Source organism: Rhinoraja longicauda, chromosome 38 (assembly GCF_053455715.1).
Source record: "Rhinoraja longicauda isolate Sanriku21f chromosome 38, sRhiLon1.1, whole genome shotgun sequence".
In the NCBI taxonomy this organism is placed as follows: Eukaryota; Metazoa; Chordata; class Chondrichthyes; order Rajiformes; family Arhynchobatidae; genus Rhinoraja; species Rhinoraja longicauda.
The window spans coordinates 8,937,151-8,964,583 of record NC_135990.1 but is presented as its reverse complement, the minus strand read 5'-3'; the positions used below and the strand labels follow the sequence as shown (position 1 = coordinate 8,964,583).

Genomic DNA, 27,433 nt, shown 5'->3' with positions numbered 1-27,433 from the left:
GAGGGTGGACAATAGACAATAGGTGCAGGAGGAGGCCATTCGGCCCTTCGAGCCAGCACCGCCATTCAATGTGATCATGGCTGATCATTCTCAATCTGTACCCCGTCCCTGCCTTCTCCCCATACCCCCTGACTCCGCTATCCTTAAGAGCTCTATCCAGCTCTCTCTTGAATGTATTCAGAGAATTGGCCTCCACTGCCTTCTGAGGCAGAGAATTCCACAGATTCACAACTCTCTGACTGAAAACGTTTTTCCTCATCTCTGTTCTAAATGGCCGACCCTTTATTCTTAAACTGTGGCCCCTGGTTCTGGACTCCCCCAACATTGGGAACATGTTTCCTGCCTCTAACGTGTCCAACCCCTTAATAAGGGGGAGGGGAGGGAGGCGGGGCAGGAGTGAGGATGAGAGGGTGCTACACCAATGCAGGAGAGGTTTGGGCCCAACAGGTCCCACTTGGTCGAGTAGTGTTTAATATCTTTACAGATTCTGACACAGTGACCTGTAATGCAGTAACTTATAAGAAAGAACAACAGGATTCTGGAATCTGAAGAAGTGTTTTACTACTAAATTGGAACATTTTAGCGAAAAACAAAACAGGAAGCAACTGCAAAGTGGTGTCTGTTTATCTAGAGTATAACATTTAAATCACCCGTTCCCAATTCTTACAACCTGCATTAATCATCTTGTGCGCAGTGTAACTTTATTTCAGAGGGTGGTGTGGCCTGTACTTTAGCAATCTGTGCTTGCTTCCAAACTTCAACACTTGCATTTCCCACCTGCATTTCCACACCTACCAACGCTGTAGTCCATTAATTCTTATATTAGGTATAAACTGCTCACTCTTACGCTGCCAGCACAACAAACAACACTGACATAGTCCGGGTAAGAGGACAGAGAAACAGTTGTAAGCATTCCGTTCTGATATCGCTGCATGCACCAGAATTAATCCATCGTTAATACCGATGGTAGCCTTCATTCAATAGGTTTATTTAGCCCGTTTCCCTCCTTAAAGACTGTTCATTGTGCAGGGTCTATTTCTACAGTCACCAGTTACCTACTTCAGAGTGTGCTGTGGCTGAAATATCTGCTCCTTCCAACAGTAACGTAGTTACTGAGTAACATAGTTATATCGCATCGTAACTACACATCAAAAAGCACTTCATGTCTGTGATGACCAGGAGATTGTGAAATATTCCATTTGCAAATTTTCACTGTTTAGTTTAGAGATACAGCGCAGAAACAGGCCCTTTCGGCCCACCAGCGATCCCCGCACACTAACACTATCCTACACCCACTAGGGACAATTTTAACATTTACCAAGCCAATTAACCTACATACCTGCACGTCTTTGGAGTGTGGGAGGAAACCGAAGATCTCGGAGAAAACCCACGCAGGTCACGGGGAGAACGTACAAACTCCGTACAGACCAAAGACAATAGAGCAGAGCAAGATAGACCACTCGACCCTAAAAACCGTAGTACGTCACGGCGGCCATTCTAGTAGGTAGAAACTTGCAGAAACATTTAAAAACAAAAATAACAACAATCTGTGAATTGATAGATGGGATATATTCTGCATTTTAATGGTATCATCACACGTACTGTTCCCCCAAAACACTGATTACACTGCGAGAGGCAGAGAGAACGGCGGGTTTTGCTTACTAAAATGGCGGACGTTACGCTCCTTTGCGTGCTACACTTCAGTGTAGGCGATTTCAACGGAGTGGTTCATCTTGCTCCTCTAGTATCTTTGGTACGGACAGCACCCGTAGTCGGGATCGAACCCGGGTCTCCGGCGCTGCATTCGCTGTAAGGCAGCAACTCTACCGCCACGCCACCGTGACCGCGCTGAGCTATTGCTCGGTTTAAGATGTCCTCCATTTACAAATCCATTTGATGACTAGCATGCCAGTCCCCACCCACAGAACATACTGCACCAATACACCAACAACACATTACATTCAGCATTTTCAGATGATGACATTTAACCTAACAGAATGCTTTTCCGGAATCCATTCCATAAATCAAAAACCAGCTGTGCAGAAATGCTCTTTGATTCATTTCCACCATAAAATACACCATGTGTCTCCTTCCCATGCCTTGTTCTACATAACATCAGCTTTCAATCCTCATTCTTGACATGCCCACTCTAACCATTCCGTGAACAGATTACCATTTCAAACATATAAATTGGTTTGACCCTTGAGTACTTTTCCTATTGATGTTCATACTAATTTTGCTCATGAACTTGTAACAATTGTTCCATATTTGACAGAATGCATGCAGGTGCAACCAATCCATTTACAGGTTTGAAGAAACGGAGAAGAAATCGGGAAAGTAATGTCATTACACTCGTGTCTGGGCGTTTTCCGTGTGAGTGTCACACTAACAAGAATCAGGCATCAAGGGCTAAACTCATTTTATCTTTTGTGAACATGAAAAATACATTTTAAACACGTGGGGGGAAAAAATGCAGATGCTGGTTAAAATCGAAGGCAGGCACACAATGCTGGAGTAACTCAGCAGGTCAGGCAGCATCTCGGGAGAGAAGGAATGGGTGACGTTTCGGACTCGAAACGTCACCCATTCCTTCTCTCCCGAGATGCTGCATGACCCGCTGAGTTACTCCAGCATTGTGTGCCTGCCTTACATTTTAAGCACAGCAGACTGCAGGAAAGGAGGCATGGAAAAACGGAATTTCCCTCTATCCACCTTACGTCTGGGAATCAACGGGCAGGAGAAAATGGACAAAAGAAAATCAGGAGGGAAATTTGGAAACACAACTGTACGCAAAGGGTCGTGAATATTTGGTGCCATCTTCCAGAAGTGATCATTAGGTCAATTGAATGATTAATTCAGAGATTCTTGTTTAACCATCAGTAGCGGACAAAGGCAATTATTTGGATAAGTCACAAATTAGCTACAAACTCACTGAATGGTCGAACAAGAAGCTAAATAATCATCTCCTCCATCTATGTGAAAATGACCCAAGGATTATTTGATGGAATAAAATTGTAATAGATATGAGAACAAGGGGGGAAACAGCACTGAGTGGTTTTTATAGATGGTTACAATGATTAATAATGCTTCATTCATTGTCTGTGATAGTAACAAAGCTGCCCTCTACTTCTCTTTATCTCTGCAATATTAGTATTTGTGCTTGACAATTTTTGACAACGTGTTGGCCTAGAGGAGTCTAAAATTCAGCTCAAACTGCATGGCATCAAAACGTAACATAGCTTAACCATGCAATATTGTTAGGCACTGTGAAGCTTGTTAATTGAAACTCTGCAGGCAGTTCTTTGGAAATCTGACAAGTGACTGCAATGTCAGTGCCCCAGCCTTATCTCCATTCTGTCAGTTCTCTTGAAGTGTGGTCGTTTATTCTTGGCCTCTGACGTTACCTCTGAAACGTTGGTCAGTGAAACCTACTTGCACCACACCAGCAAGGTTACTTCTAAATAATTATTTCCCCATTGCAAGCGAGTACCACAGCATTGATGTCTCAGTTGACCAGAAATCACGTTTAGGGAAAACCTGCGGGCTTTGGTTATATGCTTGATAGGAAACGTCCCAAGCTGTACATCATCAAAGCATAAAATCTATCATTGCATTGAGACTGTAGTGTCCACTTAGTGATGGTGAACCTCGATTTTTGTCTGTATTAATTAGATTCTCGACAAGAAGGACATAATCTTCTTTCGTGAACATGTTGAAAGACTGGAGCGACTAGGCTTGTATACTCTGGAATTCAGAAGGATGAGAGGGGATCTTATCGAAACGTATAAGATTATTAAGGGGTTGGACACGTTAGAGGCAGGAAACATGTTCCCAATGTTGGGGGAGTCCAGAACAAGGGGCCACAGTTTAAGAATAAGGGGTAGGCCATTTAGAACGGAGATGAGGAAAAACGTTTTCAGTCAGAGAGTTGTGAATCTGTGGAATTCTCTGCCTCAGAAGGCAGTGGGGGCCAATTCTCTGAATGCATTCAAGAGAGAGCTGGATAGAGCTCTTAAGGATAGCGGAGTCAGGGGGTATGGGGAGAAGGCAGGAACGGGGTACTGGTTGAGAATGATCAGCCATGATCACATTGAATTCAATAGAGAGCTGGATAGAGCTCTTAAAGATAACGGAGTCAGGGGGTATGGGGAGAAGGCAGGAACGGGGTACTGATTGAGAATGATCAGCCATGATCACATTGAATGGCGGTGCTGGCTCGAAGGGCCGAATAGCCTCCTCCTGCGCCTATTGTCTATTGTTATCGTATAACATCATACTGAACCAGCTAATCCTCATCAAGGTGTGCCACGCCATTGCCTCGTTGACCATGAAACACTTGCGTCTTGCTTTCAGACACGACAACCCTCTGCTTCTCCTGAACCTTTGGAAAAGTAGCGTAGTGCGCGAGTTCAGAATCGGGAGCCTGCTCATCTCTCTCTTCAATTGCCAGCTCATCCCCGCTCCCGCAGTCCCACTCTTCACCGTAAACACTGTCGACCAGTCCCTTTCCATCCGTTCCTGTGGCAAATTCACCCTGCGCGATGAAAGACATGGGCCGCTGGCTGCCGCCAACGCCGGTGTCCCCGGACACAATCCTGCTCACATTCGTGTGGAGGGGCGCGGGCGAATCGGCAGGATCCGAGACTTTGTAAACAAACTCTTCCCCAAACAGTTTATCTGCATCCTTTCGCAGCCATGGAGGCACGCCACTCTCCATTTCACTTGACCCGGTCGTTTCAAAAGCAGTCTGAAGACCTTCGTGACCTTGAGTGGATGAAAATTCATCAGCATCTTCATCCACATTGGGCTCAAATAGGATGTTTTGTTCATTAAAAACCTGAACTTTTGCTCTACTCCTGTCTCCACCATTTAAAGATGCAACCGATGGAAAGTCTTTCCCATTCAATAGCCCTTGCAGCTCCTGCTGACTGTTAAGAAACGCTAGTCCAGACCCTATTTCACTTACGCCCCCTTCATCTTCATTGTATCTTCCCATTGAAAAGAAGTCTTCAAGCTCCAGAGTCTGTGACACGTTGACTTCTGCTTCTAACGTGATAACCCCTCTCTGGGAGGATTGCTGGACGTGCTTGATGTTGACCGACACATTGTCCGGCCTCTCTCCGATATCTCCAGTGAGTATGGAAAGCTCATCTCTCAGATTGTCAGGCACAGCCCCTTTCATTTGCTCCAAGGCCCCTTTCAGTTTCAGCTTCGGATCCTCGGTTTCCTCCTTCAGGAGTTCTACAATCGATGCCCGGACACTTTGTGGGACCTTAATCGATTCCTCCACTAAGCGCGGCGAGCAGAGCTCTTTGGAAAAGGAATCTCGATAGGCGGTTTCGGCTTGTTCACTGCGTTCTCGGCCTTCGCCGCCATCAATACCCGGCACCCTCCCGTGTTGTCCACTTATTCCATACGGTTCTCCTCCTTCCCCCTCTTCCGCCTCCTCTGCCGTGTCATCTGAAAAAAAGCGAGCTGGCCTGCCCAGGAACTTTGGAGGCTCTGGCCCAGAAGCTGACAGCATCGTATTCCTGAAGTCCGCAGCAGACATGGTAATATTTAGGACTTCCTCGTGTTTGCCGCCTGGTCCTTCAAGGTCATGCTCCCCGCCATCCAGTTGTCCTGCATCCGGAGGTGGGGGAAAGCTCTCGGCTTCAGCCACCTGCTCGTTTATCACAACATTAACGGATGCTTTCCCTGCATTCTCTCTTCCCTCAATGTCCAGGTTCAGCAGTCTGTCAATGAAACCATCCGTCACTGGCCCTGATGGGTGCTCCAAGGCCCAGCTGCCATCCTCGCCCAGCACCTCTTGGAGGTTGCCCGCGTCCGCCATGTCCACAGTTTCCTCACTTCTGGACTGGATGACGATTTCTCGTTTTGTGGTCCCATCCTCCAGCACTTCCTGCTCCTCGATGTGACAATAGATGGCAGTTTCGGGGGAAACCATTTCCATTTCCCCCAGATGGGTGGGGGAGACGTCCCCGATTCTGGCGTTATCGGTCAACACCCCTCCCTTCGAAAGAGTTATCCTTCTGTAGTCCCTCGACTCCTCCGCTGGGCTTCTCGCCCGGCTCCCGCCGACTAACTCTGTCGCAGGTCCCTCTTTGTTCTCTGCTGGTATATTATCGGAGAGGTAATACTCTGATTCGATGTCCTCAAAGTTGGCATTAGGGCTGCATCTGTCGAGGCTCATGAATGACCCCACTGCACTTAAGTCCTCTTTGAATTCCAGCGGCTTTACACCAGGTTCCCAGGTTATCACGTCGTGTGAAGGTTGCCATTTGAACTCTTCCTCTTCGGCCATCTCACGGGATCTCCCATTAAAATCGCCATATTCCACCTGACTAAAAGGTGGCTCGGGCAAGTCACTTGAACTCTGAGGTTTGGCTTCATTCTCCGACTTGGCACTTTTGTTGTCTTGGGCCTCCTTGTCTCCCGACTCCATGGCCTCTACCCCAGCTGGGAGGGGGGAGGTCACGTCCATAGCACGCTCAGGCCTCTCCAAGACCACTTGACTGGTTTTCACCTCCTCCACAAGCACTCTGTGCTGGACCTGAGGTCTCTTCATTGCGATGAGTGGATCACGAGGTGCCACGACCGACTCTGGCATTCCTTTGGAGATGGTCCTTGACCTTGATGCAGAATCTACGTTTCGAACTGATGAAGACTTATCAGTGTAACGGAGATCTTTATCAGAGAAAGAACTATTAATCTTCCGTGTAGATATTCGGGATGGAATAGCTTTTGATGTTATTCCTCTGGTGATTGTCATAAGACCAGAGTCTTTCTGGGTGGTTGAGAGGGCAGGTATTCCACTTGGCATCCAACGTATCCCTTCCAGGGTGTCAAGAGTTGGAAGTGGCATTATATTGCATCTCTGAGATCTCATGTCTACACCTGTTAAAGTAATGATACATCATTTAATGCAGGGGTTGATTTCTACATTGATGTATGTCAAATAACTCATCATACCAGAGTTTTTAGTTTTGTTTAGAGATACAGAGGGAAACAGGCCCTTTCGGCCCACCGGGTCCGTGCCGACCGGCGATCCCCGCACACTAACACTATCCTACACCCACTAGGGACAATTTTTACATTTGCCCAGCCAATTAACCTGCAAACCTCTACGTCTTTGGAGTGTGGGAGGAAACCGAGGATCTCGGAGAAAACCCACGCAGGGAGAACGTACAAACTCCGTACAGACAGCACCCGTAGTTGGGATCGCACCCGGGTCTCCGGCGCTGCATTCGCTGTAAGGCAGCAACTCTACCGCTGCGCCACCGTGCCGCACTTTAAGTAGGACTTCTAATGTAAAGGCCAAAAATAAGGTGGATTGTCAGAATCCTTATCCCAGGGTAGATGAGTCTAAAACTAGCAGGTACAGCTTTAAGGTGAGCAAGGAAAGATTTAAAGGAGGTCCCAAAGGTTATGATTTTCCACATAGAAAGTGGCAACTACATGCAGAGCTGCCATAGGAAGCTGTAGAAGAGGGTACAATCACAATGTTGACATGTATAGTGGAGCTTTAGAAGGATATGGGCATATTGGTCCAAAGGGCCTGATCAGTGTTGAATCTAGGGTTGCCAACTTTCTCACTCCCAAATAATGGGACAAAAGGTGACGTCATCGCTCCGCGCCCCATGTGACCTCACCCAGACAGCGGCCACGTGCTCCCGCTCCACCAATGGCGGCTGCCCGGGCCGGGAGGTGGGTTGCTACGCAACCTCCGATAGGCGGCGCCCAGGCCTCCTGGCCTACACAGGCCCCCGGGCCTACAGCAACCCCCGGGCCTAATACGGGACAAACCAATTTAGCCCAATATACGGGATGTCCCGGCTAATACGGGACAGTTGGCAATCCTAGTTGTATGTCTTTAAGATTGAAAATTTTAAAATTGAGGCTTTGATTTATTGGGAGCCAAATCATATCATTGAGCAGGACTTGGAAATGAGTTGGAATGCAGCACATTTTTAGAGGATGCCAAACTCAAGGAGAACTCTGGTCAAGTTTGGTCTGGAGAGGTGCCACAAAAGAAGCATTATTTAACAGCATGACAAACTATATAGGTCAGAGGGCCCAGAGTAACTCTGTGGGTCAGGCAGCGTCTCTGGAGAACATGGATGCATGATGTTATGGGTTGGGACCAATTCTACTGACCCAAAGAGTCACCCATCCATGTTCTCCGGAGATGCTGCCTGGCCCGCTGTGTTACTCCAGCACTTTGTGAACTTTTTGTGTAAACCAGCACCTGCAGTTCCTTGTTTTTAGAACAGGGGCCCGTAGACTTGATTTCCAGGCTTTGGGGAATTAGGGGATTCCAGCCAATTCAAGATGTCAGTCAAGAAATTAGTGAATAAAATCTATCACTGGAGGTACAGGATTTTGGAAAAAAACCTTGAAATTTCCATTGGGCTTAGCTAAAACGTAGAATTTGAACAAACACATTAGATAATCACATTTTAAGAAAGTAGTTTTACCTTTGTTGGACATCCATAGCTGCTCCCCTATCTCCTGATGTTTACCATGTTCAGCTTCTAATAAGGCCCTGGAAACACAAGTAATCACAGGTACAGGTGATATACAATTAGGGTTGCCAACTGTCCCGTATTAGCCGGGACATCCCGTATATTGGGCTAAATTGGTTTGTTCCATACTGGACCGCCCTTGTCCCGTATTAGGCCCGGGGGGGGGACTGTAAGCTCAGACACTGTTGGCCTGGACACTGGAGGCCAGGACAATGTAGGCCCAGGGGCCGCAGTAGGCCAGGACACAAGGCCTGTCCATTGTAGGCCAGGACAGTGTAGGCCCGGGGGGCCGCAGTAGGCCAGGACAGTGTAGGCCCGCAGGCCCGGGCGCCACCTAACAGAGGTTGCGTAGCAACCCGCCTCCCGGCCCGGATGGCCGCCATTGGTGGAGCGGGAGCACGTGGCCGCTGGCTGGGTGAGGTCATGTGGAGCGCGGGGCGGTGACGTCACCATTTGTCCCTTATTTGGGGGTGAGAAAGTTGGCAACCCTACACACAATAGGTTTGCAAATTCATTCCAAAGTGTGCAATTTTGAGATGCTGTGTTTAAGTACGGAGTCAACACTGGGGAAGGTAAAGAATACTATACATTAGTCTGTAAGACAACCCAGGGCGTGATGATATTCCTGATAATGGACATATTTATTATTATCAGCATTAACAGTTCAAGATTTCAAGATCTTACCAATTAAGGTACAGTGAAATTTGAGTTACCATACAGCCATACTAAGTGAAAAGCAACAAGACACGTTGAAGCTATGTTTAGACATCACATTATTCCCTTCAAAGGAAAACTGACTCATTCATTTTTTCCTATAAACTGCCTTCAGTTGAATACCAATGGTTTCAGAGTTCGGGAATGTCAGTTTACTCAAAGATTCCTGGAGCTCACAGCTGTATTATGCAGCCAAGTGATTTGGCTGGTGAGGACTGGCTGTATTAATCCCTCAAAGCCAAACAGAATGTCAAAAGGGGTTGGAATTGCAGTTACGCTCTCCGGAACAATGCTGGCCTGTTATTCGTACAAGGCTCAGAGAGGAAGAGCTTGCTCAGAGTTGGCATGCGTTGGTGTAATGGTTGACCCGGTTGCTGAAGGGAAGAATGAAATCACCAGAAACTCTGTCCAAGAGAAGCATTTTGTAGCTTGTGGACTCGTAATATTCTGTATATTCTAGTAATATAAACTGATCAGTCTGCAAAAGGGTCTCGACCCCGAAACGTCACCCATTCCTTCTCTCCAGAGATGCTGCCTGACCCACTGAGTCACTCCAGCTTTTTGTGCCTATCTTCGACTAGTAATATTGTTGGTTCTAGTGTAGATTCAGCATCTTGGACATTGAACATTTGGCCATTTCAGTTATTTTGTTCCAGAATAGTAGGTTTACTAGGTTAGGGCGTGCAGCGTAGGTTCACTAGGTTAATTCCCGGAATGGCGGGACTGTCATATGATGAAAGACTGGAGCGACTAGGCTTGTATACACTGGAATTTAGAAGGATGAGAGGGGATCTTATCGAAACGTATAAGATTATTAAGGGGTTGGGCACGTTAGAGGCAGGAACCATGTTCCCAATGTTGAGGGAGTCCAGAACAAGGGGCCACAGTTTAAGAATAAGGGGTAGGCCATTTAGAACGGAGATGAGGAAAAACTTTTTTCAGTCAGAGAGTTGTGAATCTGTGGAATTCTCTGCCTCAGAAGGCAGTGGAGGCCAATTCTCTGAATGCATTCAAGAGAGAGCTAGATAGAGCTCTTAAGGATAGCGGAGTCAGGGGGTATGGGTAGAAGGCAGGAACGGGGTACTGATTGAGAATGATCAGCCATGATCACATTGAATGGCGGTGCTGGCCTGAAGGGCCGAATGGCCTACTCCTCCACCTATTGTCTATTGTCTATTGTCTATTGTCTATCCTGGAAACATCACACATAATTGGCCCAAGTAGACCACGGTTGTGTTTATTACAAATTGACTGCTGAAGTTTCATCTCCCATTCAATAGTGGTTGGTGGGGAGTAAACTAGTGCCTCAGCATATTTGCCTGACAATTACTGCTGCTGCCACACAGCCCCGGTGATCCGATTTTAATCCAGCCTTTGGTATGCTCTATGTAGAGTTTGCATTTTATTTGTGTGACTGTGTGGATTACCTCCCATTTAGGTTTGGGCCCACTTGGTCTAGTTTCAAATAAAATTCCTGCAGCCAACTAATAGACAAGACGCTGTTCCTCTGTGGGCCAGAGTGATTTTCACACCAAGTTCCCAAAGGGAAATACCGGATTTGCAAGCCTGTTCCACCAAGCAGGCTGTTAATGGGCAACAACTGGAGGTATTGCAAATCTAATATTTCCAGAGGGGATTTCCCACATTAAGGAAAAACTCCATTGTCTAACGAGTGATCGACACTGAGAGAATCTTGCTTCAGTAATTGTCAGATGTGGAAATATCTTTGTGGTCTGTGCCAAGGCTCTTTAAAACCTGTTGGCCATTGAATTCCAGTTATCTCTCTAATAGATCTTTGTGATGTTATAGGATTTATCCATCCATTAAACAGTGTTTATGTTATGGTTCCCATGACGTAAGAAAATATAACATTATGGGGGCAAGACAGTTATCTTTGTAATTATCATCATCATATCATATCATATATATACAGCCGGAAACAGGCCTTTTCGGCCCACCAAGTCCGTGCCGCCCAGCGATCCCCGTACATTAACACTATCCTACACCCACTAGGGACAATTTTTACATTTACCCAGCCAATTAACCTACATACCTGTACGTCTTTGGAGTGTGGGAGGAAACCGAAGATCTCGGAGAAAACCCACGCAGGTCACGGGGAGAACGTACAAACTCCTTACAGTGCAGCACCCGTAGTCAGGATCGAACCTGAGTCTCCGGCGCTGCATTCGCAGTAAGGCAGCAACTCTACCGCTGCGCCACCGTGCCGCTCACAATTATGTGAAAGAAGAAACTGCAAATGCTGGTTCAAACTGAAGATAGACACAAAAAGCTGCAGTAACTCAGCGGGACAGGCAGCATCTCTGGAGGGAAGGAATGGATGGCGTTTATGGTCGAGACCCTTCTTCGGACTGGTGAATAGATGACGTTTCGGGTCGAGTCCGATGACTCAATGGTGTGTACCAATAACTCAACTGGGGAAGATGCTGGAGTCAATTGTAAAAGACGAAATTGCAGAGCATTTGGATAGTAGTAACAGGATCGTTCCGGGTCAGCATGGATTTACGAAGGGGAAATCATGCTTGACTAATCTTCTGGAATTTTTTGAGGATGTAACTATGAAAATTGACTGGGGAGAGCCGGTGGATGTGGTGTACCTCGACTTTCAGAAAGCCTTCGACAAGGTCCCACATAGGAGATTAGTGGGCAAAATTAAGGCACATGGTATTTGGGGTAGGGTACTGACATGGATAGAAAATTGGTTGGCAGACAGAAAGCAAAGAGTGGGGATAAATGGGTCCCTTTCAGAATGGCAGGCCGTAACTAGTGGGGTACCGCAAGGCTCGGTGCTGGGACCGCAGCTATTTACAATATACATTAATGACTTGGATGAAAGGATTAAAAGTACCATTAGCAAATTTGCAGATAATACAAAGCTGGGTGGCAGTGTGAACTGTGAGGAAGATGCTATGAGGTTACAGGGTTACTTGGACAGGTTGTGTGAGTGGGCGGATGCATGGCAGATGCAGTTTAATGTGGATAAGTGTGAGGTTATCCACTTTGGTGGTAAGAATAGGAAGGCAGATTATTATCTGAATGGTGTCAAGTTAGGAAAAGGGGACGTAAAACGAGATCTGGGTGTCCTAGTGCATCAGTCACTGAAAGGAAGCATGCAGGTACAGCAGGCAGTGAAGAAAGCCAATGGAATGTTGGCCTTCATAACAAGAGGAGTTCAGTATAGGAGCAAAGAGGTCCTTCTGCAGTTGTACAGGGCCCTAGTGAGACCACACCTGAAGTACTGTGTGCAGTTTTGGTCTCCAAATTTGAGGAAGGATATTCTTGCTATTGAGGGCGTGCAGCGTAGGTTTACTAGGTTAATTCCCGGAATGGCGGGACTGTCATATGTTGAAAGACTCGAGCGACTAGGCTTGTATGCACTGGAATTTAGAAGGATGAGAGGGGATCTTATCGAAACGTATAAGATTATTAAGGGGTTGGACACGTTAGAGGCAGGAAACATGTTCCCAATGTTGGGGGAGTTCAGAACCAGGGGTCACAGTTTAAGAATAAAGGGTAGGCCATTTTGAACGGAGATGAGGAAAAACTTTTTCAGTCAGAGAGTTGTGAATCTGTGGAATTCTCCACCTCAGAAGGCAGTGGAGGCCAATTCTCTGAATGCATTCAAGAGAGAGCTAGACAGAGCTCTTAAGGATAGCGGAGTCAGGGGGTATGGGGAGAAGGCAGGAACGGGGTACTGATTGAGAATGATCAGCCATGATCACATTGAATGGTGGTGCTGGCTCGAAGGGCCGAATGGCCTACTCCTGCACCTATTGTCTATTGTCCATTGAGTTACCAGTCTGAAGAAGAAGTTGTCTCGACCCGAAACGTCACCCATTCCTTCTCTCCAGAGATGCTGTCTGTCCACTGAGTCACTCCAGTTTTTGTGTCTACCTTCTATCTTTGTAACTAGCTGGTTTCTAATATCTCTGCTTAGACAGGGGTGATGGCAATTTTCTTCAACATGTTCCTCCAGTCCATCTGTTTTCTATCTATTTGTCCTGCTGTAATGAAACCATATCATGAATGCACTGGTCTCCCTGCCTGCCTGCCTGGGACATGGTTGATTTAGCTCTCCATAAATCCTAAGTCTTTCCAAGAACTGAATATTATTTCTCCGACAGGAGACTGTTACTGCACGTCGCCCCGCCCTAAATAGAGTAAGATGCACATTTCTGTGGCGCCATTCATATCGTTTTCAGAATGCCCTGTGATTTGTGAAGTTTAGTTTAGTGAAACAGCGCGGAAACGGGCCCTTTCGGCCCACCGGGTCCGCGCCGACCAGCGATCCCCACACATCAACACTATCCTACACCCACTAGGGACAATTTTTACATTTGCACCAAGCCAATTAACCTACAAACCTGCACGTCTTTGGAGTGTGGGAGGAAACCGTAGATCTCTGAGAAAACCCACGTAGGTCACGGGGACAACGTACAAACTCCGTACAGACGGCGCCCGTAGTCGGGATCGAACCCGGGTCTCCGGCGCTGCATTCGCTGTAAGGCAGCAACTCTACCGCTGCGCCACCGTGACCGCCCTTAATGTTTGGTTAAGATTGACCCTGGACATATCGGTTGTTTGCTGGAGGGTGTTCCCCACCTCTCCAGCCCTCTGCCTATGGAATTCCTCACTTTGCTCCTGAAAGGTCTGGTCGCCTCATGTTGCCCTTTGAGCATCAGGGCAACTTTGCATTCTGTGCCGTTCAACTTTAAAGCCAACCCTGATTCCAGTCAACTGCGGATCCAGCCCATTGTCACACTGCGCAAGGTTGAAACATTACCTGTACGTGGCCAGTTCGAGATTCAGTCCCATCTTCACCTGCATCAACTTCTGCTGCTCCTTGAGATTCAGAGCAATGGCCGATGCAAGATGTTGCTTCTCGTCCTCCAGTACGTCAACTTGGCTCTGTACACGACAACCAAGGCAAAGTTAGTCAGGCAGTTCCATGTGTAGACGGTCGCTGTTCATAATTCCCCATCTACCCCAGCACCAGAGCTGGGTGACCAAATAACAGAAGCTGGGAATGTATTGACGGCAAAGATGGATGTCTGTAAGGAAATGCGAACAGAAGTAGGCCATTCAGCCCCTCGAGCCTGCTTTGTCAATGGTCCAAATTTCCTCAAGGATCTCCCTTCCCTATCAATTGGGTTAGATAGAGCTCTAGGGGCTAGCGGAATCAAGGGATACGGGGAGAAGGCAGGCACGGGTTACTGATTGTGGATGATCAGCCATGATCACAATGGGTATATATAAGAAAATAACTGCAGATGCTGGTACAAATCGAAGGTATTTATTCACAAAATGCTGGAGTAACTCAGCAGGTCAGGCAGCATCTCAGGAGAGAAGGGAATGGGTGACGTTTCGAGTCGAGACCCTTCCCCAGACTGATCATGAGCTGTGAGCAATGATCACAATGAATGGCGGTGCTGGCTCGAAGGGCCAAATGGCCTCCTCCTGTACCTATTTTCTATGTTTCTATGTTTCTTATTCCCTTGCTGATTGAACATCGATGTACCCCTTTGTTATCTCCGCTTCCCCAGCCAACTATGATGACCATTGACAATAATCATCATTGACCATTGACCATTGACTATGACAACCAAGATGACCATTGTGGGCTCCATCCTTCCTTGGCCATCTGTTGCCCGCCCTGCTTTGTTCTGGCCTTTTCTTCCCCTCCAGTTCCCTCCCCTCTGCTTTCAGCTTGAAGAAGGGTCCCGACTCGAAACGTCACCCATCCTTGTTCTGCAGAGATGCTGCCTGACCCGCTGCCTGACCCGCTGCCTGACCCGCCGCCTGACCCGCCGCCTGACCCGCCGCCTGACCCGCCGCCTGACCCGCCGCCTGACCCGCCGCCTGACCCGCCGCCTGACCCGCCGCCTGACCCGCCGCCTGACCCGCCGCCTGACCCGCCGCCTGACCCGCCGCCTGACCCGCCGCCTGACCCGCCGCCTGACCCGCCGTCTGACCCGCCGCCTGACCCGCCGCCTGACCCGCCGCCTGACCCGCCGCCTGACCCGCCGCCTGACCCGCCGCCTGACCCGCCGCCTGACCCGCCGCCTGACCCGCCGCCTGACCCGCCGCCTGACCCGCCGCCTGACCCGCCGCCTGACCCGCCGCCTGACCCGCTGCCTGACCCGCTGCCTGACCCGCTGCCTGACCCGCTGCCTGACCCGCTGCCTGACCCGCTGCCTGAGTTACTGCAGCACTCTGTGTCTGTCTTCAGCTTTGATCATGTAGATCTTGTTATCTGCTGGTGTACCATCCAGTGATCTGCGTACAGATCCTCCCAAGGTTCTGTCAGGGTTCCCTTCTTCAGTACAGTCCATTGCCCAAACGGAACACCAGTCAGCAATGCAATGCCCAACAGTATATTTAATTGAAAACATACACCGATCAGACAAAACGTTATGACCACTGACAGGTGAAGTGAATAACATTGATTATCTTGTTACAATGGCACCTGTCAAGGGGTGGGATATATTAGGCAGCAAGTGAACAGTCAGTTCTTGAAGTTGATGTGTTGGATGCAGGAGAAATGGGCAGGAGTAAAGACCTGAGCGACTTTGACAAGGGCCAAATTGTTGTGGCCAGACGACTGGGTCAGAGCATCTGTGAAACGGCAAGGCTTGTGGGGTGCTCCCGGTCAGCAGTGGTGAGTACCGACCGACAGTGGTCTGAGGAGGGACAAACCACAAACAGGGTGTTGGGTGCCCAAGGCTCATCGATGCGCGAGGGTCCGAACCATCTGGTCCGAACCGACAGAAGGTCAACTGTGGCACAAGTCACAGAAATAGTGGTCACGGAAGGAATGTGTCACAATACACAGTGCACCGCACCCTGCTGCGTATGGGGCTGCACACGGAGGACCAACAGCATATTGGGCAGGTGGTCATAATGTCTTGGCTGATCGGTGTGTGTGCCAACCAAGGGAAATCTGTAGTTAAACCAGGGCATTTAACTCAACCATTCAGTAATTGCTGCAAACCAAAGTCCCACATGGTGAAAAATAATAATAATAATATTAATAAACATTTATTTTATATAGCGCTTTTCCAAGTGCTCAAAGACGCTTTATAAACAGTCAAGACATAAAAACAAACAGACGAACTGTCCTGACGGAGATGTGGCGAACAAACAGCGCCAGCGTCCTCTCACGTCAGGGTCCGGCAGTAATCAATAAAGGACACAAGACACACAATTACAATTTTAACACAAACAGCCATCACAGTGATTGCTCCAGGCACACCCTCACTGTGATGGAAGGCGAAGAAAAGTCTTATCTCCTCCTCATTCTTCTCCCGTGGTGCCACGAGGCGATCGAGGCTCCCGACTTTTGAAGCTTTTGAAGATGCCTGCAGACCTCAGCAGACAGCAAATCCATCCCACCCGTCTCCCAAACAAGTGTTCATATGTAGGAGCTGTATATATGCGGCCCTGCGTAACCTGGGGAGGACGTGTGCTTGTGAGGCCAGGGTCAGGAACATGGGGGAATTGGGAACATGGATAGGCTTGTGGCTGGAGCCAGAGCTGGGATTGGGAACACCTAGAGTTCAGTTTTAGTTTAGAGGCACAGCACGGAAACAGGCTCTTCGGCCCAGTGCCGACCAGCGATCCCCGCACACTAACACTATCCTACACCCACTGGGGACAATTTTACATTTCAACCGAGCCAATTAACCTCCAAACCTTTACTTCTTTAGAGTGTGGGAGGAAACCGAAAATCTGGGAGAAAACCCACACAGGTCACGGGGAGAACGTACAAACTCCGTACAGACGGCGCCCGTAGTCGGGGATGGAACCCGGGTCTCCGGCGCTGCATTCGCTGTAAGGCAGCAACTCTACCGCAGCGCCACCGTGACCGCCCAAGGAGAGATAGATCAGCCATGATTGAATGGCAGAGTAGACTTGAGGGGCCGAATGGCCTAATTCTACTATCACTTATGAATAGTACAACGGGCCCTTCAGTTTGAAGAAGGGTCTCGACCCGAAACGTCACCCATTCCTTCTCTCCTGAGATGCTGCCTGACCCGCTTTAAGTAGGACCTCTAATGTAAAGGATGATCCGAGAGGTTTATAAAGTCACCAGGGCCAAAAATAAGGTGGATTGTCAGAATCCTTATCCCAGGGTGGCCCTTTAATCCTTGCCAGGTCAGGGTGAACAACATGGGGGAATTGGGAGCATGGATAGGTTTGTGGTTGGGGCCAGAGCTGGGATTGGGAAAACCTGAGGTTTACAGACAAATTGAAACCTAAACTTAAAAGCCAAGAATACATCCTAGCACGGGTGGTTTGCTGGATATCATTCACCCTTGGGATGATTGCCAACCGCCACAGTGGCATCTCTGGGTTACTGTCCCACTATCCCTCACAATTAACTCAGGTGGTTGATTCAAGGGTCGAGCCTCGATTTGCAGCTTGTGGCCGAGACAGAGCAGAGTCAAGCATTATTTTTAGAAGCAAAAAGACGTTAAATTGTTAAATCGACCCGAAACGTCACCCATTCCTTCTCTCCAGAGATGCTGCCTGACCCACTGAGTTACTCCAGCATTCTGTGTCTACCTTCGATTTAAACCAGCATCTGCAGTTTTTTTCGACAGGTTCAATTGTGATATGATTTGTAGTTCAGACGCCCAGCTGACATGGAAGTCTTCAAGTGTATCAGGTATCACAAAATGCTGGAGTAACTCAGCGGGTCGGGCAGCATCTCTGGAGAGAAGGAATGGGTGACGTTTCGGGTCGAGACCCTTCTTCAGACTCCATATCAGTCTGAAGAAGGGTCTCGACCCGAAACGTCACCCATTCCTTCTCCCCGGTGATGCTGCCTGACCCGCTGAGTTACTCCAGCATTTTGCGTCTACCTTTGATTTAAACTAGCATCTGCATTTTGTGATACCTTCGATTTGTACCAGCATCTGCAGTTATTTTCCTGCAGAAGTCTTCAAGTGCGTCACTGATGTTGCAAGCATTCTGGTTAAGTCTCAGTTGCCCAAGAAAAAGACGTGCTGGAAACATCCCCCACTCTTACCTCTCCCTTCCCTCCGCCTCAAACTTCAGCCACCTAACCTGCCAGCAATCAGGGGCTCAGCTATCAGGCCAGGCCAGGCCATGTGGGCAGAGAGCAGAGCAGGGGGAGCTGCACTTAGGCAAGAGATGGCATTTACAGGCAAGAAGCAAAAAAAGTGGACACACATGTATTGCACTCTTCAACAACCATAGAGATGGACTTGGCATTAAGTGCACACCAAGCTGTGACCCTTAGTAGACACAAGATGCTGGAGTAACTCAGCGGGACAGGCAGCATCTCTGGAGAGAAGGAATGGGTGACATTTCCCCGAAATGTCACCCATTCCTTCTCTCCAGTGATGCTGCCTGACCCGCTGAGTTACCCCAGCATTCTGTGTCGACCTTCGATTTAAACCAGCGTCTGCAGTTCTTTCCTACACACTGTGACCGTTAGTGTTACTGGCAGTAGCCCTGGGTCTTCTGGGCACATCTCCAACGCTGCACACTGTACACAAACAACCTGCTAGGCTTTCTAACATCAAGTGCTTCTCCCAACTGTCCCTTAGCAGGGTGTTGAAAGGCCTTTTGTGCTGCAGACCCCGTGTGCCAAAGGCACTTGAACAGAAATCCGGGAAGCGTGCATTCCTAGTTCCTGATGTGTTAGCTGGGCTGTGCAGCAGAGAGAGATAGGGTCAGAGAAATACCATCTCAGCAAGGAGAGGGAAAAAGTGGGGAATTGTCATTGACTGCACCCAGTACCGCCTGCAATAAGCTGCCGGGATGCAGAGCTTGCCGCCTGTCACTTCTGCGGCGAGGAAGACACCGTGTACCATTTGTATTTACATTGCGAGAGATTGCAGCCCCTGTTTGAGTATCTGAAGGGGCTGCTACTCAGGTTTTGGCTCCATTTTAGTCCTACGCTGCTGATATTTGGGCACCCGGCACAGAGGGGTCCGGACACTGTAGGCCCGGAGACTGTAGGCCCGGACACTGTAGGCCCGGACACTGTAGGCCCGGACACTGTAGGCCCGGACACTGTAGGCCCAGACACTGTAGGCCCAATCACTGTAGGCCTGGACACTGTAGGCCCGGACACTGTAGGCCCGGACACTGCAGGCCCGGACACTGTAGGCCCGGACACTGTAGGCCCAGACACTGTAGGCCCAAACACTGTAGGCCCGGACACTGTAGGCCCGGACACTGTAGGCCCGGACACTGTAGGCCCGGACGCTGTAGGCCCGGACACTGTAGGCCCGGACACTGTAGGCCCAGGAGGCTGTAGGGCCGGACACTGTAGGCTAACGGAGCATATTCGGGGAGCGGGGCCGAGTGCATTCGCCTAACAGTGGTTGCGTAGGAACCCGCCTCCCGGCCCGGGCGGCCGCCATCGGTGGAGCGGGAGCACGTGGCCGCGGGGCGATGACGTCACCTTGTCCCATATTTGGGAGAGAGATAGTTGGCAACCCCTAGTGTCAGTGGCAGACCTTCCTGCATAGAGCAGACCAGTCAGTTGTTGTAGGAGTAAGCCTTTATGTACAACCCCTGACACAATGAGGTGCTGGGACTCAAATGTCATCTTTAACAGGCAAGCGGTCTGATCACATGGCCCAGGTGAAGCAAGCTCTTCATGCATTCAAAACAGTGGTGTGGCTAGTACGGCCGCTACCAGAGTATTATCTGAATGGTGTCAAGTTAGGAAAAGGGGACGTACAACGAGATCTGGGTGTCCTAGTGCATCAGTCACTGAAAGGAAGCATGCAGGTACAGCAGGCAGTGAAGAAAGCCAATGGAATGTTGGCCTTCATAACAAGAGGAGTTGAGTATAGGAGCAAAGAGGTCCTTCTGCAGTTGTACAGGGCCCTAGTGAGACCGCACCTGGAGTACTGTGTGCAGTTTTGGTCTATTGAGGGCGTGCAGCATAGGTTTACCAGGTTAATTCCCAGAATGGCGGGACTGTCATATGTTGAAAGACTGGAGCGACTAGGCTTGTACACACTGGGATTTAGAAGGATGAGAGGAGATCTTATCGAAACGTATAAGATTATTAAGGGGTTGGACACGTTAGAGGCAGGAAACATGTTTCCAAAGTTGGGGGAGTCCAGAACAAGGGGCCACAGTTTAAGAATAAGGGGTAGGCCATTTAGAACTGAGATGAGGAAAGACTTTTTCAGTCAGAGAGTTGTGAATCTGTGGAATTCTCTGCCTCAGAAGGCAGTGGAGGCCGATTCTCCGAATGCATTCAAGAGAGAGCTGGATAGAGCTCTTAATGATAGTGGAGTCAGGGGGTATGGGGAGAAGGCAGGAACGGGGTACTGATTGAGAATGATCAGCCATGATCACATTGAATGGCGGTGCTGGCTCGAAGGGCCGAATGGCCTCCTCCTGCACCTATTGTCTATTGTCTATTGTCTGCCTCACAGCTCCAGCGAACAGTTCAATCTCTGACCTCCCGTGCTGTCTTTGTGGAGTTTGCACCCCCCAGGCCATGACCGTCTGGGTTTCTTCCGGTTGATGAGAATATGGGGAGAAGGGTCTCGACCCGAAACGTCACCCATTCCTTCTCTCCTGAGATGCTGCCTGACCTGCTGAGTTACTCCAGCATTTTGTGAATAAATCGATTTGTACCAGCATCTGCAGTTATTTTCTTATACTACTGGGGAGAATAAATATGGGATTGATGTAAATGGGTGGTTGAGGTCGGTGTGGACTGGATGGGCCGAAGGACCATTTCCATATAGAGCATATCTACAACAATAGTTGGTACCCCTACCCCCCCCCCCCCCCCCAGGGCAGAGCCAGCCTTTCTGACGGAGCGCAGTGTAGCAAGCAGTTCTCCCCATCACACTGACCTGATATTCCTCCACATCCTCACCGTGCCCCTGGTGAAACGTTAAGAAGTCCTCCTCCAGTTGGCTTTGGAGAATAAACTGATCTTCCAGTTCACTCTTCAGAGTCTCCATCTCCCCGAGCAGACGCCCGTTCTCCCTGTTTATCTCTTCCCTTCTCGCCTTGTCCTGCTGCCCGGCTGCCTCAAGCTCCTCGATTTTGAGCCGGCACACCTCGAGGTTCTCCTGCCAGATCTCGGAATAGGCGAGGGAATGGCTGTCGATGTGCGCGGGGCCGGTGGGGTACCTCTGTCTCACCAGGAGCTGGCTGCCTCTCCTCAGCTCTTCCTCCACTTCCCTCTGCTCTCGCCCGTGTTGAGCTTCCAGGGCGCGGTACTCCGCCTGCAGCTGGGAGATAACGCCCTCCAGGGAAGTGTTGGTGGCATCGGTCTGTTGGAGAGTCTCCCGATGTGCCTCCATCTCCTGCCTCATGTTCTTGTGGAGCGTCTGTTCCACCGCGCAGCGGTCTCTCAGCTCCTGGACCCCCTGCTGCAGGTTGCGCCTCTGAATCTCGGTCATTGCCCTCTCCAGCGTCAGCTCCTCCAGCTCCAGCCGCGCCTTGGCGATCTCCTCCGCCGAGGGGCCGCCCCACTCGGTCGCCCCCGCCTGCCTCAGGCGCCCGATCTCCACGCCGAGCAGTTGGTTTTCTCGCTCCAGTTCTCGGACCCTGGAGAGGTAGGACCCCAGCCGGCAGTTCAGCTCCTGGAGCTGGGACCTTTCGTGAAGGATCGTGGATTTGAAAGGAAACATTTTGCCTGCTGTTGCTGATCCTAGCCCTCAGTACGAATCAGTTACTCAAGCCAAAGGCTCTTGTGTGGGCTGTGCGAGCTCCTTGTTCTATCATGAAGAGAGGATATCCATCCGTGTGTGCGTGTGTGTGTGTGTGTGCGTGTGTGCGTGTGTGCGCGTATGTCCGTCTCTTATCCCTTCCAGTGCTAACAGGTGGTCCCATTTATAAAGGGGGCGGTGCAGGCAGTGAATCATTGGAACTCTTTAACCCACTGAGAACTTGGACGGACTGTGACTTTGCCACAGTTCTGACCCCTTGTGGACAAAAAAAATGGTGTCAACTCTACGGGCAGAATGGAAATCCATTAGTGGAGCTGCCCGAGTGCTGGAAGACTCGGCTTGTACTCACTGGAATTTAGAAGATTGAGGGGGGATCTTATAGAAACTTACAAAATTCTTAAGGGGTTGGACATGCTAGATGCGGGAAGGTTGTTCCCGATGGGAGTCCGCATCGCAGAGGATCTGACGTGGGCAACACACATTGCCGCACTGGTGGGTAAGGCTAAGCAGCGCCTTTACCACCTTAGACAACTGAGGAAATTCAGAGTGTCTCTGAGGATCCTTCATTGCTTCTACTCTGGGGCTGTAGAGAGCATCCTGTCCGGCAACATTACAGTCTGGTTTGGGAACAGCTCTGCCCAGGACAGGATGGCCCTGCAGAGAGTAGTGCGTTCGGCAGAACGCACCATGGGAACTACACTCGTCCCCCTGCAGGACCTATACATCAGGAGGTGCAGATCCAGAGCAAGCAAGATCATGAGGGACCCCTGCCACCCCAGCAATGGACTGTTCCAGATGCTACGATCAGGCAAACGCCTCCGCTGTCACGCTGCGAAAATGGAGAGGATGGGACGGAGTTTCTTCCCACAGGCCATCAGGACTGTTAACTTTTATAACCCCAGAGACTAAATTTTTGTCGACACTAATAGTAACTTATTAACTTTATTTATATGCTGTAACTGTAATTCTTTTTTTTGCACAATCCGCAGGCATTGCCACTTTCATTTCACTGCACATCATGTATGTGTATGTGACAAATAAATTTGACTTGACTTGATGTTGGGGAAGTCCAGAACAAGGGGTCACAGTTTAAGGATAAGGGGGAAGTCTTTTAGGACCGAGATGAGAACGTTTTTTTTCACACAGAGAATGGTGAATCTGTGGAATTCTCTGCCACAGAAGGTAGTTGAGGCCAGTTCATTGGCTATATTTAAGAGGGAGTTAGATGTGGCCCTTGTGGCTAAAGGGATCAGGGGGTATGGAGAGAAGGCAGGTACGGGATACTGAGCTGGATGATCAGCCATGATCATATTGAATGGCGGTGCGTACAGGCTCGAAGGGCCGAATGGCCTACTCCTGCACCTATTTTCTATGTTTCTATGTTTCTAAGATAAGAGACAAAGCGATGGAGTAACTCAGTGGGTCGGGCAGCATCTCAGGAGAAAGAGGGCGGACGATGTTTCGGGTTAGAATCCTTCTTCAGACTCTGGTGCTGGAAGTCTGCCTGGTTAATGTGCCCATGAGAATCTTGCATGGAATTCTATTCTATTTTTGTTTGCACACAGACCATGCGGCAGAGTGTAAGAACGGAGGCTTAAGACCGCAGGAGAACTGTGTCCCTTGTTCTGTAATCCCTGTCCTGAGAATCTTGGAGTCATACAGCACAGAAACAGGCCCTTCGGCCCAGCTTGCCAATGCAGACCAAAGTGCCCCATCGACACTAGTCCCACCGACGTGCATTTGGCCCACGTCCCTCTAAACCTTTCCTATGCACGTCTGAAGAAGGGTCTCGACCCGAAACGTCACCCATTCCTTCTCTCCTGAGATGCTGCCTGACCCGCTGAGTTACTCCAGCATTTTGTGAAATAAATACCTTTGATTTGTACCAGCATTTCCAGTTATTTTCTTACATTACATGTTTTTATAATTCCTGCCTCAACTACCTCCTCTGGCATCGCAAAACGCTGGAGCGACTCAGCGGGGAAGGCAGCATCTCTGGAGAGAAGGAATGGGTGACGTTTCAGGTCGAGACCCTTCTTCAGACTGGCGGCTCACTCTATATCCCCACCACCCTCAGTATGTAAAAGGCGAGTGCAATATTCTAAGATGGCCGCAATGTGAGGGTCTACTGCACATAGAAAGATGCTGCCTTTGTGATATTAAGACAATAGACAATAGGTGCAGGAGGAGGCCATTCGACCCTTCGAGCCAGCAACACCATTCAATGTGATCATGGCTGATCATTCTCAATCAGTATCCCGTTCCTGCCTTCTCCCCATACCCCCTGACTCCGCTATCCTTAAGAGCTCTATCTAGCTCTCACTTGAATGCATTCAGAGAACTGTGGCGCAGCGGTAGAGTTGCTGCCTTACAGCGAATGCAGCGCCGGAGACTCAGGTTCGATCCTGACTACGGGCGCCGTCTGTACGGAGTTTGTACGTTCTCCCCGTGACCTGCGTGGGTTTTCTCCGAGATCTTCGGTTTCCTCCCACACTCCAAAGATGTACAGGTATGTAGGTTAATTGACTGGGTAAATGTAAAAATTGTCCCTAGTGTGTGTAGGATAGTGTTAATGTGCGGGGATCGCTGGGCGGCGTGGACTTGGTGGGCTGAAGTGCCTGTTTCCGCGCTGTATCTCTAAATCTAAAAAAAATCTTTTAAAAATGACCTCCACTGCCTTCTGAGGCAGAGAATTCCACAGATTTACAACTCTCTGACCGAAAAGGTTTTTCCGCATCTCCGTTCTAAATGGTCTACCCCTTATTCTTAAACTGTGGTCCCTGGTTCTGGACTCCCCCAACATTGGGAACATGTTTCCTGCCTCTAACGTGTCCAACCCCTTAATAATCTTATATTAAATGGTCTGCCTTCCCTTAAATGGTGTGCCCTCCGATAAGTATTGTCCCATGGTGTATGGGGCAATATTTATCACCCCAACTACTTTCAATGAAGAGCAACAAAAGACCAGGACCAAACATTGTCCAAGGCATTTAAAAGATACCAGGCCAAGCCAAGCTTTGGACTTTGAAACTAGTCGCTAAAGTATTTTCTGCCTTTAATTTCTATATTTATTGTTTAATTAAACCATGTTTAATAGGTCTAAATGGTTTTTGGGGTCAAAAATCCTTTCATTAAAAAAACTTATTTTAGCTGTAGTCTGTAATCATTTCTTTTAATCTTTTTTTTAATATTCCTTTTGATGAAATGATAGGGCCCAATCAATACACGGGTCTGAAACAAAGTAATCTACTCTAAAGAAGAGTTGCTTCATCGTCCATTATTTACAAATTGCTTGCTTTATACACCTTTCTACTTAATGAACCCAGTGCTGTGTAATTAATTTTTTCACAAATGAATTAAACCAGCACCTCAACCCTCAAGGGAACCAGCCCCTCGGCCATAACTGGTCAATATGTGCCCTCTGGAAAGAACTAATCTCCCTGCTACTTGTGAGGGGGTGGGCTGGTTGTCTGCCATGTTCCTTGTTTAGTTTATTGTCACGTGTACCGAGCGAGGTACAGTGAAAAGCTTTTGTGGCGTGCTAACCAGTCAGCAGAAAGGCAATACATGAACACATTCGAGCCATTCGCAGGGCACAGTCAAGTCAAGTTTATTTGTCACATACACATACACGATGTGCAGTGAAATGAAAGTGGCAATTCCTGCGGATTGTGCAAAAAAAGTTACAATTGCAGCAAAAAAATTAAAATGAATCCATAAAAGAAAATTTAGTCCCTGGAGTTATAATAGTTAACAGTCCTGATGGCCTGTGGGAAGAAACTCCGTCCCATCCTCTCTGTTTTCACAGCGTGACAGCGGAGGCATTTGCCTGACCGTAGCAGCTGGAACAGTCCGTTACTGGGGTGGTAGGGGTCCCCCATAATGTTGCTGGCTCTGGATCTGCACCTCCTGATGTATAGGTCCTGCAGTGGGGGGGGAGTGTAGTTCCCATGGTGCGTTCAGCCAAACGCACTACTCTCTGCAGGGCCATCCTGTCCTGGGCAGAGCTGTTCCCAAACCAGACTGTGATGTTGCCGGATGCTCTCTACAGCCCCAGAGTAGAAACACTGAAGGATCCTCAGAGACACTCTGAATTTCCTGAGGTCGTAAAGGCGCTGCCTTGCCTTACCCACCAGTGCAGCAATGTGTGTTGTCCATGTTAGATCCTCTTTGATGTGGACTCCCAGGTATTTAAAACTGCTCACCTTATCCACAGTAGACCCATTTATCTCCAGTGGCGTGTACGTCCTTGGATGTTGAGCCCTTCTAAAGTCCACAATCAGCTCCTTCGTTTTTTTGGCGTTCAAGAGGAGGCTATTGTCCTGACACCAGAGTGCCAGATCAGCCACCTCCTCCCAGTAGGCCTTCTCATCGTTGTCTGAGATACACAGTAAAGGGAATAAAGTGAATAACGTTTAGTGCAAAACTAGACCAAGTGGACCGGTTGGGCCCAAACCTCTCCTGCATTGGTGCAGCACCCTCTCCTCCCCCCTCCACTCTCTCCCCCTCTCCCCTCCTCTCCCTCCACCACCCCCTCCCTCCTCCCTCCTCCCTCCCCCTCCTCCCCCCTCTCCCTCACTCCTTCCTCCCCCTCCATCCTCCCCTCCCCCTCCCTCCACCGCCCCTCCCCCTCTCCTTCCCCACCCCCTCCCCTTCCTCTCCCTCCTTCCCCTCCCCCTTCCCCTCCCCAACTCCATCCCCTCATCCTCCCCCCTCCCACCCTCCCTCCACCCCCCTCCCCCCTCTCCCTCACTCCCTCCTCCCCCCTCCTCTCCCTCCTTCCCCTCCCCTCTTCCCCTCCCCCAACTCCATCCCCTCAATCCCCCCCCTCCCTCCTCCCCCCCCTCCCTCCACCCCCTTCCTAGGAGATAGATTTAAACTTTAAAATGTGAATAACTTTAGAAATATAACACCGATTTCAATGATACTTCTTCCATTAGCACCAAAGGAACGACGGTGAGTAAGGTGGGCCTAAAATTGTCGCGCTATCGTGTACCGTTCTGGCTGTAGTTCAGGAACAAACAAACAAACAAACAAGAGTTTTAGTGTATAGATAAAGCCAGTAAAGTCCAATCTAAGGTAGTCCGAGGGTCTCCAATGATGTAGATGTCTCGTACCTCAAGTTGTGGTGGGGATGGTTCAGTTGCCTGATAACAGCTGAGAAGAATCTGGGTTAGTGTCGTGACTATATTTTGAGTGATTACCACAGTGGCCAGAACGTGCTTTAGAAGATGCAGACAGGCCTGCAAAAAGCACTGATGAAATGCAAGACTTAAAAAGAAAATGTCATTTGAGCACTTAAATGTGGAGGTATAAAGGATCCTTTTTCCAGACTTTCATACCAAGCAGATAAATCAGTCCTGAACTTGCCCACAAAATAGCTTCAGCATTTAACTTGAGACTCTCCCCACCCACTCCTCCACGTCTCAGCTTACATCGGACTGGAGAGCTGCCATGACACCAACAGCAAGGGATGGCAATGAAAGAAATAAA

At 49.1% G+C, this 27,433-nt stretch overlaps 1 protein-coding gene across 1 annotated transcript; it reads right to left on the bottom strand.

The window, feature by feature from the left end:
* Window positions 1-2,617: 2,617 nt before the first annotated feature.
* Window positions 2,618-22,061, bottom strand: synm (synemin, intermediate filament protein). Its single transcript, XM_078429927.1, has 4 exons — window positions 21,116-22,061; window positions 14,041-14,165; window positions 8,478-8,545; window positions 2,618-6,897 (listed from the first exon to the last, which is right to left on the bottom strand). Exons 1-4 carry the CDS (start codon window positions 21,899-21,901, stop codon window positions 4,286-4,288), a joined length of 3,591 nt encoding a protein of 1,196 aa, XP_078286053.1. The 5' UTR covers window positions 21,902-22,061; the 3' UTR covers window positions 2,618-4,285.
* Between the last annotated feature and the right edge of the window lie 5,372 nt (window positions 22,062-27,433).